Consider the following 18,926-nt stretch of genomic DNA (forward strand, 5'->3'; position numbering starts at 1 on the left):
GCAAAGCCCTCAAACACCAGGGCAAGACAACCCCCCATCCTCACAAACACTCCAAACGTCAAAACTGCCATATTTCCCATCAAAGCACCCCGTCTTCCCGTCAATCTCGGTCGCCTCATCCAGCACGGCGATGATCGTATCCGGGTCGCAGTCGTCGCTACTGAAGAAGACGGCCACGAGCGCCGCGTCGCCGTCGCCGGCCTTGACGATCATGGACTGGTCCTTGTGGTTGCCGTCGACCGTGCACCCCGTGCCGAGGTGGAAGTAATGCCCGTCGACGAGGAAGTCGCCCGGCGCGCCGCGGCTGCATTTGGACGGGTCGCTGGGCGGGTTGCCCCAGCTTTGGTAGAAGGTGAAGGCGGCGGCGGAGTTGGCGAGGCCGAGGATGGCGAGGTGGAGGAGGGGAGCGGGGAGCATCGTAGGGTGGTTGGGGTTGCGACGAGTGAAAGGCGGGTTTGGGAGGGTTGGTCGAGTTGTTTAAGTGTACTGGAAGACGCGAATGGCGGGGGACGTGATGTAATGGTTCGATTAGGCTGTGGAGGAATGGACTTGTCTGCAGCGAGTAGAGATGTTAATGGAGGTTCTCCAGTGATGATATATATTGTTAGTCAGTGGAACTTTCATGACCGATCCAGAGGCAGCTACCGGGCATGCGTATATGGCAGGCCTCACTGGCAGTCAGCCTCAGCCTCAAGTCCGAGTATTACGACTGTTGCCCACCTGGATTATAGTACTGTAGTATTTTAAGATCAGTTCTTGGAAATAGCTGCCGTCTTGGGAGAAACTAATTATTGGACGTTGATTTCAGGACGACCACGTCATGTGGAAGCAGGAATGAGTTGCCTCCTCGATGGTCTTCCAATTGAGATCCTGTCCTTCAGTAGTATGTCACGTTTCGTTGCAGTCTCATCTCGGACTGGGCCTCAGATTAACCCTTCATCCCTCTCATCTCATCTCGGAACACGCTTGCTCCTTCTCTGATATCGGACTGGGCTGACTGGTTTGAATAGCCAAGTCCAATACTCAGCCACGCTAGATGGCGGCGCATCTCACAGGATCTCGGACTGGTAATGGTTCACACCTAAGTTATATATCCATAATCGGAATGTTCTTTTGACATATCGTGTGGCTGTTTGGGTCATAAAGTTGACGAACTCACACGACATCGACGTCGCCGATGACAATCTCTATGGCTACGTACATATACTGCATCTAACTGTTTCCCCTTCTGTTTCAACCGCGGTCACATCCTTTCTAAGAGACATTCTGTCTCTAGACTCGACAATAACTCAGCACCTCAACTCAGTACTCATCATGAAGCTGCACCTCCTCCTCTCTCTACTTACTTTAGCCCCGCGGCTGTCATTACAACTACTGTCGGCTGATGGATCTGTTCCAGAGAACCAGGTCATCTCCTCGGCTGTATTACCCGACAAGCCTCTTGATGTCGTAGTGCGGCAGCAGCCACAGGCGGCGCCGAGCAAGAAGAAAGATTCGTGCAAGGCCTGCCCAAGGCGAAAGTGCAGCAGCACCGCATACTTCCGCAACACTGCCACTTGCAGATGCGAGAAGTGCCCAAACGGCCAGAAGGCCAAACAGAGGGGCGACGGATGCGAGAAGGCGCAAGACGACAAGAAAAAGAACAAAAATGACAAGTTTGTATACCAAAGCACTCGCATCACAAGCGCCATGCTGACTTGATACGACAGAATCAAGGATACAATCGAGCGCAAGAAGAAGCAGTATCAACAGAAGAAGAGACAGAAAACTAAGAAGGAAATGGTCGACAAGGTCAAGGATAAGAAGCGGACGGAGTACAAGCGCAATAAGAAGCGGACCCGCATGGGCAAGTGCCTGCTGCTCGTCCCGCTATCCATCTTTGGCGAGTTCGACGGCATCGTCCCCCTCTCTTCGTATGCAGAGGACTTCTTCTCCGAAGACTTCGTGACTGGTGATCCGATTGACGAGTTCTGGCCGAGCGACTTTGGGGACGCTCCCGACGTGGATATCGACTCGGACGAGTATACAACGGCCTACGTGGAGATCGCGGCCGCGATTGAGGATGATAAAGACACGAGATGGAAGGACCCGATTGTGCCCATCAGCTTGAAGCGTGAGGAGCCACCGAGAGCCCCCGCACCTCACGATATGATGGAAGATTTCAGACGTACGGAGACCTCAGATGAGAATACTGCAGATATCCAACCCACCTATCACCAGCTCAACAAGCGTAACCCCGTCGCGGTAAGTAACAATCTTGCCGAGGAAAGCCTCACCAAACTATGAGGCAGCTGCTGACTTTCATGATCTAGGCCGTTCTGAGGGCCATTTTGGCTTTTGTCGGGCGTTTCGCATCTGCTACCAGGACCGTGGTCGGGAGATTCGCGACCATCGGTCAGCGAACGAGTGCTCGTCTCAAGGACTTGGCCGCAAGAGGCGGTGCCCGTCTTGCGAAAAGTGGCGGCAAAAAGACGCTCGACGAGATGAAGAACGCGGCGCGCACGATTTCCAAGAACAAGAACTGGAAGAATTGCCTGAATGGAGTCAAACCGTCGAGAACAGCGGCATGAATAACTTGTCTACTGCTGAGGGTTTGCCATTGGTAGTGCGAAGGCAAAAGGTATGGTCGTGTTTTCGTGGAGGTATTGGAGTCGGAAGAATATTCTTGGCCAGGGCTTTGTTAGTTTCTTTTGGTGAACTTTGTATTTAGTCGTTTCTTTTGCAACCCCAAGCTACCTTCTTTCGTTACTATCGTTGGATTTACCTGCCTTTCTCAATAAGCGCCGCCGGTGGACTTTGAAGAATTTGACGAGGCAGAATAATGCTCACCTAATTATGGGCGTTTTGCCCTTTTTCCTGCACCCCGAATAGGTGATCAAGTCAGAGCGCTTTTTACTATCCTTCGAGATAATTTTAACAATCCGAACACGTCTCAGTACGTAATACACAACGACTTTACAATGCGATACACCATGAAGCACTTGGAAGAACTTTCCATTCAAATTAGCAAGTGAACTCGACATGAAGCCTGTAGAATCCATACAACTGACGTCTTGCGTGTTGGAACCTCTGCAATACGGGCTGATGACGTGCTTGGACCTTTTGACTATAAGCCTCCTCTTCTTGCTCATATGAAACGATATATGTGGTAATAGAAGTTTTTCAAGGTGATTTTTCTGGCCAGTGCAAGTGCCACCCATGAGACTTAATTGAAATAACGCGTGAGACTCGCATTTCAAATCACGGTTGTCTAAAGATAGATTCTCAGCACTTTTGAATTACATGCCGTATCTCAGCTTCAGACTCAAGAGAGGGTGTCAAACCGAGCAGTGCTATCTTGAGATGCTTACAGAAACCGACCCGAGGGGTAATTCCTTTTCACGAGAAGGCCAAAAGTGCGAAGAAAGCATAACGTCAGCTCATGTTGATTACTTGTGTACAGCCACCAAAAAGTCCGAGTAGATAAGCCGAGACTAAAATCCTCGATATCCTGCCCAAGCCCCCAACTCCCTGCTGATGACGGTGAAATCCATTTTAAAATTCCGAGGCTCAGCCACATGCAGAGCAGGTGCGCAATCCACAGGTTGACTATTATCACCGGGATTGGTGATGATAACAACCACGGTAAAAAGTCTCTTGTCAAATTTATAAGAGCACCCAAAGGTTAAATAGGTAGATGTCCATTTGGAAGTCGTTTGTTATCCATAGCGAAGTTATTACACAGTATTCAGGTGTTGAACACTCCTAATCTCATATCTTTGACAAAATGCACTTTGCTACCTTGCAGCTACTCGGTCTCGTTGGTATCCAGGCTGTACTAGGCCACCCCTTATACGCATCTAAGGTAAAGTTCATTTACTCCTTTTCGGCAGCTTTTGCTCTAGGCTTACGGTCACTGCTCCGGTCCCAAAGCATGCTACAATCGAGAAACGGAAACCTGATGGGTTTTGGCGAGAAGATGGATACGACTTCCTCGGCGAGCTAAATTTAGATGAACTCACAATTGGTGAAAACGTGGGGGGCGGCAAAGATGGGAACGCATTTAAGGCGACAGTGACTGGAGAGACGGCCCAGGGGTGGGATCGGAGCGTCACGTGGATATTGAAGAAGGATTATTCCAACAAGCAACACATTTTGAAAGAGAAGGAAGCCTACGAGGCTATCGACGGCAAGGATGTAGGACCAAAGTTTGGAGCGCTCGTCTATGATCAGTGCACTGGCGATGAAGAAGGGATTATGATCGAGTTCATTGAGTCCCGATTCGCGGACCCCAACAACAAAGACGATGCAAAGAAAGCATTGGAGACTGTCAAGAGGATGCATGATGCGGGCTGGACCCACGGCGATCTGACCTCTGTCCGCAACATTGTGATCAGGACATCGGACGACAAAGCCGTCCTTCTTGATTTCGCTCTGGCGAGGAAGATTAAGAGCGCCCAAGACAGTCGAGAGGACTTTCAAGACCTCGCATTGGCTTTTGCGGGAGTGAGATTCGATGATGACGGGACGACCTGGAATGTCAGGGAGTAGGCGGCCATCTCTGGGGCAGCGTTGGTGCGACAAGGAGGCTGAGAGGATACTAGTCAACGGATGGATGGAAAGGAACCCTTTCATAGAATCCATTCATTCAACAATCATGCGTCTGAGAGACGTGAACGCGAGGTCAGCAATTACAGCCCACATGCATTTGTCGAATACTCAAGGTCAACGCAGCAAGCGATGGAATGATCAGAAACATAGAAATGAGTGTGATGATTATGAAGTTAAGGCTGTAAAGACAGACTGCAAAGCTAGCGAGCGAACCCCTCCTTTGTGGTAAAAGACCGACTGATTCCAAAACCACTGATCTCACCGATACAATCTCTCCCGTGGAGTTCTCCGTGGTCCACTTAGCATCTATTCTGAGTAGAACCTGTCGCCGACCTGCAAAAGTCGTCACCCTCATTGTAAATCATATATCCAACCCTCAGAGCGCCAAGCGCCTTTGTTCCAGGTACATAAAACCCACAGGATCCAGTGATCTCCTGCAACTTCTGAGTATAAGTATAGATGTCGATGTCCCCAACTCCGGCGTCCCTAGTGCGGCACAGAAAAGCCACAACTGGGCGGGCAGAGCTGAATCTTCTGATCTCGTACCAAGCCATTCCAGGGTTTATAAATGCCCTACCCAGCCTTTGCTTCCCCATCTGATTCTTCAGGCCCTGAACTGCGCCGTCACAATTGCCGCTGTTCATTCTGTACTTGCAACCACACCAGGTTTGGCCATCACGTGGCAGTACCAGAGGGGTGGTGCCGCGGATCTGAGGGGTTACAGGGCTGCTTGTAACAAGGGCGTCGAGGCTAGACATGTCGGGGTCCTTGAGGTGAACTTCATGGCCGGTTTCGTTGTAGTATGCAACGTAGAAACCGTCCGCGGCATCCTTGGGGAGCGTGAAAGCTGCAGCGATGGCAGCGACGAAGGCGAAAAGAAGAAATATGAAGTGCATCATAAGTTGTAGAAGCTGAAGTGATGGTAAGATTCAGATGATTGTGTTTATTTCCTATGCCTCAGAGCAGTTGACACTGACGTCTTCTTCTTTGGCAAGGACATTTGGCCCCGTATTTATAGTCGAGGTCATACGAAATTCGTATGCTTACACCCACTAGCCGTCTCTCCAACTTGAGGCTTCAGCCTTTCTTGCTCCAGGGCAGCCGAGGGCTGTTCCAAGTGATGGACGATGTCTCATGACAGCTAGCATCGTGGGTCACAAGGCAACTGACTCTGGCGAATTCGACGAGTAGAAAGTCTTTCGTAGAGACTGAATGACGGTGGTCAGGCTGATGGTGCTAATTTTGGTGTCCTCGTGCACGTACGACTTAAGGTGATCCGAGATGTTGCGAACTAGCCAAACAAAGCTTCAGATTGTATATCAGGGTAATAGTCACCGACATCAACGGCCGTATATCTGAGTCTTGGACAGTAAATGTCCCGGTCAGGCCTTGTGGAGGTCAGTATCTCGAGCCTCCTGAATGAAAAGGGCCACAAAGACATGACAATTTTGTTCCAAATAATCAAAGTCAGTGATAGCAATCATCTGCGAGTGCCATGGCCGCAACATCAGAAAACGAGAAACACAAATCACACTACACAGGCTTTGTGGGAGACGTGAAAGTTCTCATTTGTCAACTTATAATAAGCTTAAAATAAGCAACATTGGGATAGAGAGATGGCTATCGCACCGACAAGCATCCATCTGCATAGGAATATGGAGACAGACGCTGCTTATGACAGCTCACTTTTCGGGCGAATCCACGAGCTTCCACGAGCCTTAGCAAGGTTACACGTTCTGCTTGGCAATATGTCGGGAGGCAACCCCATCAGCTTACATCCTGTGGGTTTAAGACACAACTCACCACAGTTAATACTTTCAACTTCCCAAGTGAGCCGTTTGTTTCATCACAGGTGCACCACGTGTCTAAAGGCAAATCAGCCACTGCTTTTTGAAGTCTAAGTGCACACTCTCCAATTCTTTCACTCGTCCGCGCTTTGCGAACTTTGGCGGCCTGATGCCAATTCAGATGTAGTTTGGCGTGATAATGCAAAGTGGAGGCAGTCAAGACCGACTTCTTCGTCTACATGTTAGGATCAGCGCCTCAAAGCTGCTTGCACCTAATCCTGGACAGAAGATGGCACAGCAAGTTTGGAAGAAACCTCAAATGTTTATAACTGTTCAATATCCGCGCTTCAAGTCCTTGGAAACAAAGCTATACACGCTTCTCTGAACGCAGCAGGGGCTTAGTTGCTGCGGCCCTAAGTTCGTGAACATTTTGCTCGTCGCCGACACCACGTTATGAGGCCTTGGGGGCTGTGGATTCGCGATGACAAGGGTGAAGATGTGACAAGCAATGGATGGAGAATTCACAATTTGACGCGACGGGGCTCGATCTTGGCAAAGTAACTGTCAGAGTTGCATCCATCCTGCAATTGCAGCCAACCCGCAACCTTGCCTCCATCCAAAGTAGAATGAGCTGCGTAATCCTTTGCAATCTTGACCTCTGCCCATCTTGCTTCACAGGCAACAACTCATCACTTGTTCAATCGCATGAATGAACCAACAGCCTAACCGGCCGGGCGTCCCGTTCCCTCTTCCCCGCATCCGCCATCCCCGCATCCCCAGCCCGTCCGTCTCCAACTTCCCAACCTCATCGGGTCACACGGCCAGAAGCGGGCCCAATAGTGGACGTAAAAGCAGGAAATACGCGCCTAAGGGACCTGGGGTACAGGAACGATGCTCTATTCGGACGCAATGCCGAGGCTCTCCCATCTTCCTTCGCCCATCCCACACAGCACAGCTCCTGTCCTATGTAGCTCCAGCCATTTCTAGTCATATCTACGAGCCAAACCACGAGGCGCTAACCCCACGCGGAAGCCACCTCGGACCTGGACCTGGACCCCTGGCCGACTTGAACAACAGTCCGAACATGTGGTCGACGATCCATGGCGTCCGGCGGACGACAAACCTCCGTCTGATTCGCCGTTCGGCCACGACGGGGTACCCCTGGCGATCACAACACAGCAGCGCAGCCACCCCGGCTTTCCGATATTTGCGCCGGGCTCAATTTCGACGAGCTGATGGCGCGGCAGTGCGGCACTTGCGATGGGATGGCGTTGCCTCGCCGGCCCTTTTCGCGGGCATGTAATGCTGCTTAGCAATGCGTGTACGGATACACCATGCCAGCCTCTGCGCCAAGAATCGTTGAAGTCTGCGACGTCATTCAACCCGGTGGGCTGCCGAGATAAATACCTCTCCGACCTCCCCGGTTCCCCTCTGTGCCCTCCTCTACCTGCTAGCTTCGTCTACCGTCCGATCCGACCAAACCGACCCTGTCTCACCATTGCTCATCATCCACGACCGAACCTGACCGAAAATGAGATCTACGACGAGGACCACCGCCGCGATCGCCGGCCTCTTTGTGGCCAGCGCCGCCGCGCAGAACTCAACCAGCACCTGCGCCAGCGGAGTGCATCTCATCGTCGCACGTGGTAGCAACGAGCCAGCTGGTGTTGGCCGGATCGGCAGCGTCGCCAATGGTGTCGTCGCCGCCATCCCCGGGTCCCAGATCGAGCCGCTCGACTACCCCGCGACCTTCGACAACTACTCCATCTCGGTGGAAGATGGAGACATTGCCATGAACCTGGCCTTGACGGCGTACAGCTCGAGGTGTCCCGACTCAAAGGTTGCCCTGCTCGGATATTCCCAGGTACGTAAGACGGCTGTCAATCTTGCATTTTCCTGAGCATGAGAGAGGAGTTCATGACACGACTTTGGACGAGACGCCGTTCTTGGGGCGCTGTCGGAGGGCCCACGGACAATGATTGGACACCAACATGCGATGAGGCTGCGCTTTTTGCTTTCTTCTTCCCGCTGACGTGCATGAACGCAGGGTGCGCAAGTGACGGGTGATACCCTGTGCGGCAGCGTCGACGAAGACGCCGGCGAGGCGCTGGATTTAGAGTTCAACCACACAGCGCCAATTGCATCTTCCATCGTCGATCAGAGCGGTACGTAAAAGCTCACGAAGAGTTTGTTTGGCGTGGATCTTTCGGACATTGAACGCTGATTCTCTCGTAGTAATTGCGGTCGTCCTCTTCGGAGACCCAACCCATACCGCCAACTCGACCTGGAACCGAGGCACGAGCACTCGCGACGGCGTACGTTGAGTCAAGATGTGCACCTACTGATGCGAGGCGCTGACTCGATGCTTGTTCTAGATTTTCCCTCGCGATAACACTACTGCATGCCAGCAGTACGCCTCCAAGATCGCGTCGTGGTGCGACACGGGCGACGTCTATTGCGACATTGGCAACAACACCAAGGTCCACGGCTCGTACTTTGCCAACTACACCGATGACGCCGTGGAGTTTGTCGTCGCTCAGTTCAACGCCTCCAAGACGAACAGCACTTCTCCCACGGCCACCCCAACGCCATCTACCGTTCCGGCATCAGGTGCTGGTGCCACTGGTCCGGGCATGCTCATGTCAATGGCTGGACTGACGATGCTCGCGGCTTTCCTGATGTAAATGTGTTCCACATGGATGACGGAATGGCACCGCACGATGAATACCCCATAATGGATGTTACGATTCAATACGATACTTAGCATAGTAATGAGATGTACGAGGCGTCCAGTATCCTTGATTTCTCGTTGATGGCTCGTGGCCATCACCAGCGTCGGGACTTGTCGTGTTATTAGAAGAGGTCCGCAAAGTCTAATCGCAGCGTGTGGGATGCCGTGATAACTGCTTGATATATCTCAATGTCCGTGTTCTTCGGTCCGAGTTTACGGACCGAATGACCCGCCAGCTACCGATAGGCAGATGAGACGACAAAGTAATTGAAGATTACCACGGGGATCACCGTAACGTTTGTCCATGAGGTCTGCAAGCCGGGTAATGTAATTATGTTAGCTTTCTGGGCAGTGTGCTTTATGACTTAACCGTAGCGCACCTAGTACTTCAATAAGGTCGACTATAGTAGAGCAAGTAATAGGGATAGTAATAACGATGACGAAGATGAATGACGACCATAGACAACGACCGTAGACAACGTGCGGCGATAGGCGACGATAACAGTAAGAACGACGAGAAAAGCGAGTGGGGACGTAGTCGCTTCAGTATGGATAGAAGATTTACGGATTTCATCCTGCTTGTGTAATGGACACTGCTCGAACAACTAACTAACACTGCCCGACTAGCAAAACTCTTGTCAATAGCCTCCGCATCACATCATTCACCAACCTTGCCGTTTCGAGCGTCCAATAGCCTAAAGTTCAGCTTATCGAAAAGAGATCGTTCAAAAACACACCGAAAAAAAGACGCAATCGTTCAGTCGTAAGAGGTATTAAGTCTCATTGAAGGCAGGCTGACAGGGTATCAAACTTCGTCCAGCGTCATCGCTACCGTCTAATATTTAGATTACATATAAGAAAGATAATTCCTAGTTCCTTGCGTCTTCCAAGGCATATATCAACGTTCCTTTCCTCCCCGGCTTCCGATCGTCATGAGTCGCACTGCATTTTTTGCCATCCCCCTCCTCATTAAATTCTACGCCGCATGAATCTCATCATTGGCTTTGCAGGCTCCGCAGGCTTATCTGCAGCGGGCTTGTCCTCAGCAGGCTTCTTCTCTTCAGCAGGCTTCTCGGCGGGCTTCTCGGCCTCCGCTGGCTTTTCGGCGGGCTTCTCCTCAGGCTTCTCAGCTGCGGGAGCCTCGTGTACGGGAGGAGTCGCCGGCGCTTGGTGAGCGGGAGGAGCAGCCGGTGTCTCGGCCGGAGGGTGGGCGGGCATGGCCTCGGCCGGAGGGTGGGCGGGCATGGCCTCGGCCGGGGGAGCGACATGAGCCGGAGGCATCTGGTGAACCGGCGACGCAGATGGCGCGGGGTGTGCCGCTGCGGGAGGAGTGTGCTGGGCTGGAGGGGCCATGGTATGCACCGCCGGTGGCGGGGTATGTTGCACCGGGGGAGGCGCCATGGTATGGGCCGGCGGCGCGACCTCGTGAGCGGGCGGAGGCATGGGGTGTGCGGCCGGAGGAGGAGAGGCAACGTGGCCGGCTCCGGCTGTCACGGTCGTAGCGCAGTGGCTGACTACTTGCGTGACGTGAACAACCTGGTGGACGGTGTGCGGCGGGAGCGTCACGGTCTCCTTGACCTCGTGAGGAGGCAAGGTGACGTGCACTGTTTCCTTCACGACATGGGGAGGAAGAGTGACGTGAACGGTTTCCTTGACCACATGGGGAGGAAGGGTGACGTGTACCGTCTCTGTCTCTTTCACCACGTGGGGAGGGAGAGTGACGGTTTGGACTGCGTGCTGGGTCTGGACGACTGTGGCGACGTGGGTGATGATCTTCTCGATTGGGAGCTCCTTGGTCACGACCTGGGTGACGTGAACCGGCAGCTCCTTGGTGACTTCGTGGGTCACGGGAGGAGCGGGAGGAGCAGAGACAACTCGCTCAGAGGTAACAACTTGGGGAGGCAGAGTGACGTGGACCGTCTCGGTGACCGCGTGGGTGATTGTGTGGACGAGAGGAGGAGCGGTCTGGACGACGGTGTGGACCAGAGGAGGAGCAGTCTCGACAACTGTGTGGACGAGAGGCGGAGCAGTCTCGATGACGGTGTGGACGACAGGCGGAGCAGTTTGCACCACCGTGTGAACAACGGGGGGCAGAGTCTGGGTGATGATCTTTTCCACGGGAACCTCCTTCGTGATTTCGTGAGTGACGGGAGGCGCGGAGACAACCCGTTCGGAGGTGACGACTTGGGGGGGTAGGGTAATGTGGAGGGTCTCAGTGGCCACCTGGGTGATTGTGTGGACGAGAGGAGGTGCGGTTTGAACCACCGTGTGAACGACAGGCGGCAGAGTCTGGACGACGGTGGCCACATGCGTGATAATCTTCTCAACAGGAACCTCCTTGGTAACATGTTGAGTGACGGGAGGCGCAGAGACGATGCGCTCGGAAGTGACGGTGTGAACAATGGGAGGCGCCGTTTGGACAACCGTGTGGATGGCTGTCTCGGTCTGCGTGATGTGCACCGGAACCGTGACTTTGACTTCCTCCTTCTTGGTCTCGACGACTGTATGAACCACTGGAGGCGCAGTCTGGACAACAGTGTGTACTGCTGTCTCGGTTTGGGTGATGTGAACTGGAACCGTCTGCGTGACGTGTACTGGGACCGTGACCTTGACCTCTTCCTTCTTCGTCTCGACCACGGTGTGGACCACTGGTGGAGCGGTCTGAACGACGGTATGAATGGCTGTCTTAACCTCCGTCTTCGTGATGTGTACCGGGACCGTCTGCGTGACGTGTACCGGAACAGTGACCTTGACCTCCTCTTTCTTGGTGATCGTCTCCTTGACTACCTGCGGAGGGGCGGTGATGGTGACGTGCTTCACCTCGGTCTTGACCTCGTGCTTGACTTCGGTCTTTGTCTCTGGTGGTGCGGTGACGGTTACATGCTTGACTTCCGTCTTGATTTCGTGTTTGACTTCCGTCTGGGTCAGGTGCTTGACCTCGGTCTTGACTTCATGTATTGTGGTAGGGACTGTGACATGAACGACTTCCTTCTCTCCCGGCACCGTGACGTGTACGGTCTCCGTCTTGACCTCGTGGACTGTTGTCGGTACATGAACTGTGTGTACGATGGTCTCGGTCTTGGGCTCGCACTGAGCAGGTGCTGCTGCTGGGGGATTCGGGGCAGCCACCGCCACTGAGGCGAGCCATGAGAGGATTGCGTATCTTGAAAGTAACATGATTGTCGAGTCGGTATATGGGTGTAGATATCGTGTACTTGCGAGTCCGGACGTCGAAAAGGAAGGAAAGACACAAAAAGGAATAAAGGAATGTACGAGGCTCGCCTCTGAACGGGGTCGAGATACCGGTCTCTGAGTTGTTGAATGAAACGAAGTAAACAAAAAGCCGCAGCGAGCTGGCGATGGGCTAGCTGCGTGGAAGAAACGAATGAAAGAGAGCGCGCGTGCGGATGAAGTGAAGGGGGACAGACCTGCTGATCACTACATCTCTGCAAAGGAGGGGAGCCAAGTCATTATATCAGACGGGGCCTGGTCATCGCGAGCCTTGGCTGCTGGGTTGGGATGGGTCTTGCCAATGCACATCGTCCGCAACAACCGGTGCACGGAAGTTCGGATGCGCGCGGGCGATAGCAGGGCAGGAGGTGTGGTGGCTTTTCCTGATCATGGCCTGGGCATGGGAGTGCCGGAGCGTGGTGTGAAGGTGATGGAGACGTGGTGTTGTCGTCACATTCGTGGGGAGCCGGGGGCCGGGGGTAGCAAGGCGTGAGCGACTCCTCAGACATGATGTCGAGCATTGGGCTAGATCATGATGGAGGCTGAAGCCGTGCTGGATGCGGTGAGGGTCTGTAGGCGAGAGACAGCGGTACTGGGTGCACTAGCAGGTTTCTAGCGTGGCTGTAACCGGGCCAAGATGGGATCACAAGTCTCGCTGCCATCTGAAAAGTGACGGGACGGTTTCCGAGGGAAGGGATGAAAGACAGGGGTCTGTCTGTTTTGGCTTTGCGGCTCTGGCAGGGGAGTTTAGCCAGGGCTGAAGGTCGAGGGCAGAATCTGTCGGGCCACGGGCAGAACTCGAGGCTTAGCCTTCGTGCTCGGGATCTTCAGGGGTTGTTTGCCATGTCGGACTAGCAACGGCCCCTCGAAATCAGAAGAGGAAATCCGGAATCGAGTGAAGCCGTGGAAGACGCGAGCTCAGCTCTGGCTGGGCTTCCAACATGAAACTGGATGTCGTTGACTGGTTGCAGCTCGCCAGTCTGTTCCTGGTTGGGTGTGGTGATCATGAGAAAATCTCTGCGATCATGATCTTGGCTGTCGTGCCGCGGGATGAGATGGTGGCAATGCCATGTCTTGGTGCCAATCCTTACTTAGTCTTGGGCAAAGCCCTCCATCATTATACAGGTCTGATGAACTCTTGACGACTTCATGCTTTCTTGCGGGAAACTTAGCCATGACGAGTGATGTCCAACACCTCAATACAGAACCCTCTCTATGCTCCCCAAAGAGCTGATAACATCGCATGAAGTCGTCCCCGTTTGTTTCTCTCTACGCAGCGCCTCAAACCCCCACCGGCACCTGACACATGTCAGCAGCCAGGTGGTACCCGAAGCGGCCCAGCGAACATGATCTCTCGCTGCGACCCTCAGACTTTCAGAGGGACCAGACGAACGTGGCGGCGCCCAGGGGTGGCTCCGGGGCACAGGGCCACAGCGCCGGGATTCAAGCTGTTAGTGCGTGTGAAGAGCCTGCAGCTTCTCCGTCCTGGGCCATCCGAAACCCCCGCCAAGATCTGCCAAGATTAAGCCCTTGTAAGAGCCCACCTGGACAGGCATGCTTAGGACGAAAAACGAGGAGGTACGAAACGGAATCAGCTCAGTTTCCACATAACGAGCAGTCTAGCAGGGCGAAGGAAGGGGGCTCAGAGCGGTTCCGAGGTTTCGGGGAGCTCGTCACAGAGGGCATTGGGGCTATTGGGGCAGATGCGGGTGGTGGATTGTGGATGAGGAGGAGAACCTAGGGGCTAGAGGAGCCGTTAGACACGCTGAAAGGTGAGCCAGCAAAGTTAGGGTTAAGCATTAAGGTTATTTCTTTAGGGTCACTCTGCGGCGACCTCGCTGCCTGTCACTGACCTCATCCAAGGCCCGTCCTCCCACCCCTGGCAAGGGTCCCCGCTGCTGGTCGGATTCACTGTGACCCGGGCCCCTGATATGGGCCAGGCAGGGGTAGCTTCAGTGGGAATCTTGTTTCTTCATGGCCAATTGCGCGTCTTCACAATATCATGACAGCTGGAATGGGCAAAAATGCGACCATGAATGCTTCCCGATCCATGCGGTGCGCTGCTTGATCATAAAAACCTGGCGAGCCCCTCACTTTGGCACGAAACCGGGATGCTCCTGCGCCCCGACTGCGCGAGTCATCTATGCGTCCCCCGACATGACACTCAGCTTCATCAGCTCTCTGATACAAAAGGGACCACGAGCCCTGCTGCACTGCATTCTAAGTCTTGATAGACCTCTCTCACCAAGTGGTGCTTAAAGTGGATGGCCGCCAGTGATTGCATTGTTCGCCGGTTCTCTCGCAGTAATGACAAACCTGATGGAAACCAGTACTCATCTCGCCGAACAGTGGAGGCTCTCTTCTCCTGCTCGCCGAATTTCACATCTCCGGCGATCAGTTCGCTTGTCCCTCCATTACGTATCTCATTCACACTGCAGACGCTGAGGTGTTTGACAATACGGACTGGAGGCATGCATACAGTCTGCCTTGATAGACGAGAAAGAATCCGTGAACTTCAATGCCTTATTTTGGACTGTAAACAGCATCTCATGAGCCGCACAAAAGGTAAAAATGATATGGTGCATGCTTGAAGTCTTGTGATCAAGGTGTTGTGACTGCATGCCAGAATGCAATATTATGCATCGCCAAGAGCATGGATAAAAGATCTCTAGGGTCATTGACGAGCAATTGGCAACATCTTCCGTCTTTTGATCAAGGCGACAGTGAAACAGAACGGTCCACCTCCCTCTTCTTGTCTTCCCATCTCGAACATTGCCCCCAGCCATAGCCCCTTCGCTCCCGGCTGGGCATTTCTTGGATTAGTGATCCGAGCGTATGCATCTCTGAGCCAGCGCTCTCGGTGCTCCAGGGCTCAACGTGATGCAATACTTAAAGGAATGAACATGCCTTGCGGTGTAGGATTCTTGAATTTCGTCAGCAGCCTTGCGGATCGGGTGGGATGGACTTGGTGCGGGGAAGACATTCCGTATTACTGATCCAGCCTTTCCCGACGGTGGAGGTATGAAGCCCAGGGCAGTGTTCACGTAAACTACGTTGGCTTGTCGTTTGCTCAACATTTCAAGTCACAAAAGCACAATGGATAGTATCCTAGCAGAATTAATTTCATGTGATGAGAAATTCACAGCTAAGTCGCGTCGCTTGATCAAACATGCACAGGTTTCCCCGCACGGAGGTGATTCTTCACCGAATTTTGGATTATTCAACTTGTCCGAATCTCACTTGAGGCATCATATCATAGCACGCAGTGACTTTCTTGTAAATGTTACAACCTCGGCCTATCGAGTGTGTCGATTAGACTTTCGTCGAGTCGGCTGCAGTGTTCATAGATAAAAAGAAGCGAATGAATCCATCCATGCCTTTGCACCAAGAAGCACTCAACAATTGGGCTTGCAAAGCAGCTGTGAAATTCATACAAACGCTACCTTGTGGAATCAACTGAAAATGGCCGAATTAAGAGCCGCAGTCTACGTCGCACCTCCTATCTCCGCCAAAGTCCCTGGTCGTGATACTACAATCTTCTGGTCCCCAATTTCTTGCACCCTCGTCTACTCTGCCAGAGAAGCCGTCCTCATCGACACCCCGATCACGATCAAGCAGACAGAGGAACTCATTGCGTGGATTGATAAGGTCGCACCCAATAGGAAACTATCCTACGCCTACTTTACCCATGGTCACATAGATCACTGGGCAGGACTTCCTCTTCTCTTGAAACGCTTTCCCGAGATTGTGCCGCTCGCGACCGTCGGCACTATCAAGCACATGGAACAGGAGATTGAAGAAGGCTACTTCAATCAAGTCTGGGAGTCACGCTTTCCTGGCCAGATCTACAAACCGTTCGCCCTGCCGCAGGCCTTGCACAACCACATGTTCAAACTCGAAGACCGCTGGGAGTTTCATGCGATTGAGTGCGGACACAGCGACACGTACGCCTCAACTGTGCTTTGGCAACCAAACCTGAAGCTCGCTGCGTGTGGGGACGTTGTCTACGGACAGGTGCACCAGATGCTTTACGAGGCGAACACCAAGGCCAAGCGTGAAGAATGGATCAGAGCGGTCGAGAAAGTCGAGGCGCTGGACCCGGTGTATGTCATCCCAGGGCATCGGCAGGCAGAGGAGATTGATGGGGTTTGGCATCTTACTGCAACGAAGAAGTACATTCAAGACTTTGGAAAAGTTGTTGAGAAGGGGCCAAAAGATGCGAAGGAGGTGTTCAAAGAAGTGATGAAGTTGTATCCTGACCGATACAACCCTGGAGCGGTGCAGCTTAGCGCAGCTGGCGCATTCATGCCTCCGAACACCAAGGAATCTCACATTTAGGCTAGGTTGCAGAAGGTTCCTGGAATGGACTTGCTGATCTGTTATGTATTATTTAATTCAATTCTTTTGTCTACTCCATTGTCAAAGACGCGACCAATTCGCAGTTTTTAAGATAATACACGTCATCAAAAGTCTTAAAAAAGTGACACCGCTGAATATTTGCTATGCCTGCCGCACCATGCAGGTCGTATGCCACTGGGGGTTGCAAAATAATGCATTAGACATTACAATCGGCCAGTGTCTGTCTTAGATTACATGGCTTCGTATTCGTACCTATGATGTAGCTTCAAAATCGGTTATGCCAATTTGTATAATACCCTAGGCTGTTCTAACTCCATGGGCCTGTAATCATCTCTAATTGAAGCACTCATCTGCGCCATGTATGTCAGCCTAAATATTTAGAAGCGGAAATATTGTGGCCAATTAACCAGGAGATCGTAGGCAGAAGCGGTACAAATACGAGCTCTGTCTCGTCTGGATCCAAAATTTATCACATCAGCCGTAGTTGAAACACATCACAACCGTAAAGTCCCCAGCGATGAGATTGATCCACATTGAAAATCTCGATATTGAAGACTTCTTTGACACTCCGCCGCCATATGCGATTCTGTCGCACACATGGGAGAAAGATGAAGTGACCTTTCACGACGTCAGTCAGAAACGCGTGGACGGCAAGGCCGGCTGGATCAAGATCACCAGCTTCTGCAAGATCGTCAACGAGTTTCTATCGGACCCTGTCGAACATGTATGGGTCGACACTTGTTGCATAGACAAGTCAAGCAGCGAGGAGCTCTCGGAAGGCATCAACTCCATGTTCCGATATTACCAAGAGGCAGTGTCCTGCTTTGTATACCTCGCCGATGTAGTCTACTCCGATCCCAGCAAGCCCGTGGACACATCTTTCGAGGGATCGAGGTGGTTCACTCGAGGTTGGACGCTGCAGGAGCTCATTGCGCCCACCGATTTATTATTTTTCGACAACAATTGGCAACGCATCGAAACGAAAGTCAACCTGGCTTCTCGCATCTCTAATACGACAAAGGTTGATGAAATAACTCTCATATCAGGAGATTGGTCAGGCGCTAGCATTGCACGACGGATGTCCTGGGCCGCGACGCGACAAATAACAAGGCTGGAAGATATTGCATACTGTCTCCTCGGGCTATTCAACGTGCATATGCCCCTGCTTTACGGAGAGGGTTCAAGGGCGTTTATCCGCCTACAAGAGGAGATTCTCAGACAAAGTGACGACTATTCTATCTTTGCCTGGGACGCCTCTAAGGTTGAAGAAAAGATCACCCATATTGGCATTCTCGCTACTCATCCCATCGTGTTCAAGGACTCAAGTAGCATCGAGTCCTACCCAGTAGCTGGTCCGATATCCATCACGAATCTGGGAATCCACGCTCGACTGTCTTTCGAAAAAAAGGGTATGGGCCAACTTTGGGTACATCTGCCATGTGGCTTTGCAGGAAACGTTGAATCTGTCGTTGTAATTGCGCTTAATCAATTCCAAGTCGAGCCTGTCATAACACTCAGCAGGGCCAGGTCGAAACTTCGGTTTTCGTCAACCAGCCTTCGCCCGGATCTCCTTGATGAATTCTACCTCCTCAGAATGAGTCGAGCAGTCCAGAACAGTATCAGCAAATGTTGCCTCACGTACTCATATATTCGAAATGACTACAATCGGTTCATCCCGGTTCGACTTTATCCCCATCAAATGTGGGCATCCAGCGAGTCTACCAGATCAATGACTCTCACCTTGCCGGCCGATGGTGATAAGACTTTCAAGGCTGCTGCGGTGTTTTGGTGTGCTGCCTTTGAGGGGTGTTTTGCGATCATTCTTACGTTGAGGTGTAATCAGATGCAGGGCAACGTGCAAATTGTGGAAGGTCCCGGGGGAATGTTGCCTGACAGGCTCGAGGAAGTGATTGAGTCTCTGCCGGCGCCGGATAATTCGAATCATTCGCGATTGGACTCAGGTATCATGGCCACTATCAACATTAAAATCATCCGCGGCGTTCGCATGTTCGCGGTGGTTGTCACGCAGTTGGAGTCATTTTCCCCGCGGCAGCAGCAAAAGTCGAAACAACCGGAGTCTCAAACGTCCCATGGATTCTCACTACCATTCTTCAAGAAGAGGAAGGCAGCCTCATAGTTGGACAGTGAGACTGAGAATACACATCTAATTTACCTTCCTGGTATCACATGCTTGATGTCAACGTACTTACGTCAAAATATGACATCTC

At 52.3% G+C, this 18,926-nt stretch overlaps 8 protein-coding genes across 8 annotated transcripts; 5 read left to right on the plus strand and 3 right to left on the minus strand.

Moving 5' to 3' along the window:
* Positions 1-9: 9 nt before the first annotated feature.
* Positions 10-417, minus strand: CGGC5_v016674 (uncharacterized protein; the record flags this gene model as incomplete). The annotated part of the gene is made up of 1 exon (XM_032037268.1): positions 10-417. The coding sequence occupies one exon, from the start codon at positions 415-417 to the stop codon at positions 10-12; it is 408 nt and encodes a 135-aa protein (XP_031884015.1).
* An 897-nt stretch (positions 418-1,314) lies between these two features.
* CGGC5_v016675 (uncharacterized protein) lies at positions 1,315-2,570 on the plus strand (the record flags this gene model as incomplete). The annotated part of the gene is made up of 3 exons (XM_032037269.1): positions 1,315-1,655; positions 1,710-2,244; positions 2,313-2,570. The coding sequence occupies 3 exons, from the start codon at positions 1,315-1,317 to the stop codon at positions 2,568-2,570; spliced, it is 1,134 nt and encodes a 377-aa protein (XP_031884014.1).
* Positions 2,571-3,766: 1,196 nt separating this feature from the next.
* On the plus strand, positions 3,767-4,530 carry CGGC5_v016676 (uncharacterized protein; the record flags this gene model as incomplete). Its single annotated transcript, XM_032037270.1, has 2 exons — positions 3,767-3,844; positions 3,913-4,530. The coding sequence occupies 2 exons, from the start codon at positions 3,767-3,769 to the stop codon at positions 4,528-4,530; spliced, it is 696 nt and encodes a 231-aa protein (XP_031883757.1).
* A 359-nt stretch (positions 4,531-4,889) lies between these two features.
* CGGC5_v016677 (uncharacterized protein) lies at positions 4,890-5,486 on the minus strand (the record flags this gene model as incomplete). The annotated part of the gene is made up of 1 exon (XM_032037271.1): positions 4,890-5,486. The coding sequence occupies one exon, from the start codon at positions 5,484-5,486 to the stop codon at positions 4,890-4,892; it is 597 nt and encodes a 198-aa protein (XP_031884013.1).
* Positions 5,487-7,908: 2,422 nt separating this feature from the next.
* On the plus strand, positions 7,909-9,061 carry axe-2-3 (Acetylxylan esterase 2; the record flags this gene model as incomplete). The annotated part of the gene is made up of 4 exons (XM_032037272.1): positions 7,909-8,241; positions 8,425-8,542; positions 8,613-8,692; positions 8,753-9,061. The coding sequence occupies 4 exons, from the start codon at positions 7,909-7,911 to the stop codon at positions 9,059-9,061; spliced, it is 840 nt and encodes a 279-aa protein (XP_031884008.1).
* Positions 9,062-10,077: 1,016 nt separating this feature from the next.
* Zan-1 (Zonadhesin) lies at positions 10,078-12,285 on the minus strand (the record flags this gene model as incomplete). The annotated part of the gene is made up of 1 exon (XM_032037273.1): positions 10,078-12,285. One exon carries the CDS (start codon positions 12,283-12,285, stop codon positions 10,078-10,080), a length of 2,208 nt encoding a protein of 735 aa, XP_031884007.1.
* Positions 12,286-15,801: 3,516 nt separating this feature from the next.
* Positions 15,802-16,677, plus strand: CGGC5_v016680 (uncharacterized protein; the record flags this gene model as incomplete). The annotated part of the gene is made up of 1 exon (XM_032037276.1): positions 15,802-16,677. The coding sequence occupies one exon, from the start codon at positions 15,802-15,804 to the stop codon at positions 16,675-16,677; it is 876 nt and encodes a 291-aa protein (XP_031884004.1).
* Positions 16,678-17,215: 538 nt separating this feature from the next.
* On the plus strand, positions 17,216-18,835 carry CGGC5_v016681 (Vegetative incompatibility protein HET-E-1; the record flags this gene model as incomplete). Its single annotated transcript, XM_032037277.1, has 1 exon — positions 17,216-18,835. The coding sequence occupies one exon, from the start codon at positions 17,216-17,218 to the stop codon at positions 18,833-18,835; it is 1,620 nt and encodes a 539-aa protein (XP_031884003.1).
* Between the last annotated feature and the right edge of the window lie 91 nt (positions 18,836-18,926).

The sequence above is a fragment of the Colletotrichum fructicola genome (genome assembly GCF_000319635.2).
Source record: "Colletotrichum fructicola Nara gc5 chromosome Unknown KSG_Nara_v1_contig11, whole genome shotgun sequence".
NCBI lineage: Eukaryota > Fungi > Ascomycota > Sordariomycetes > Glomerellales > Glomerellaceae > Colletotrichum > Colletotrichum fructicola.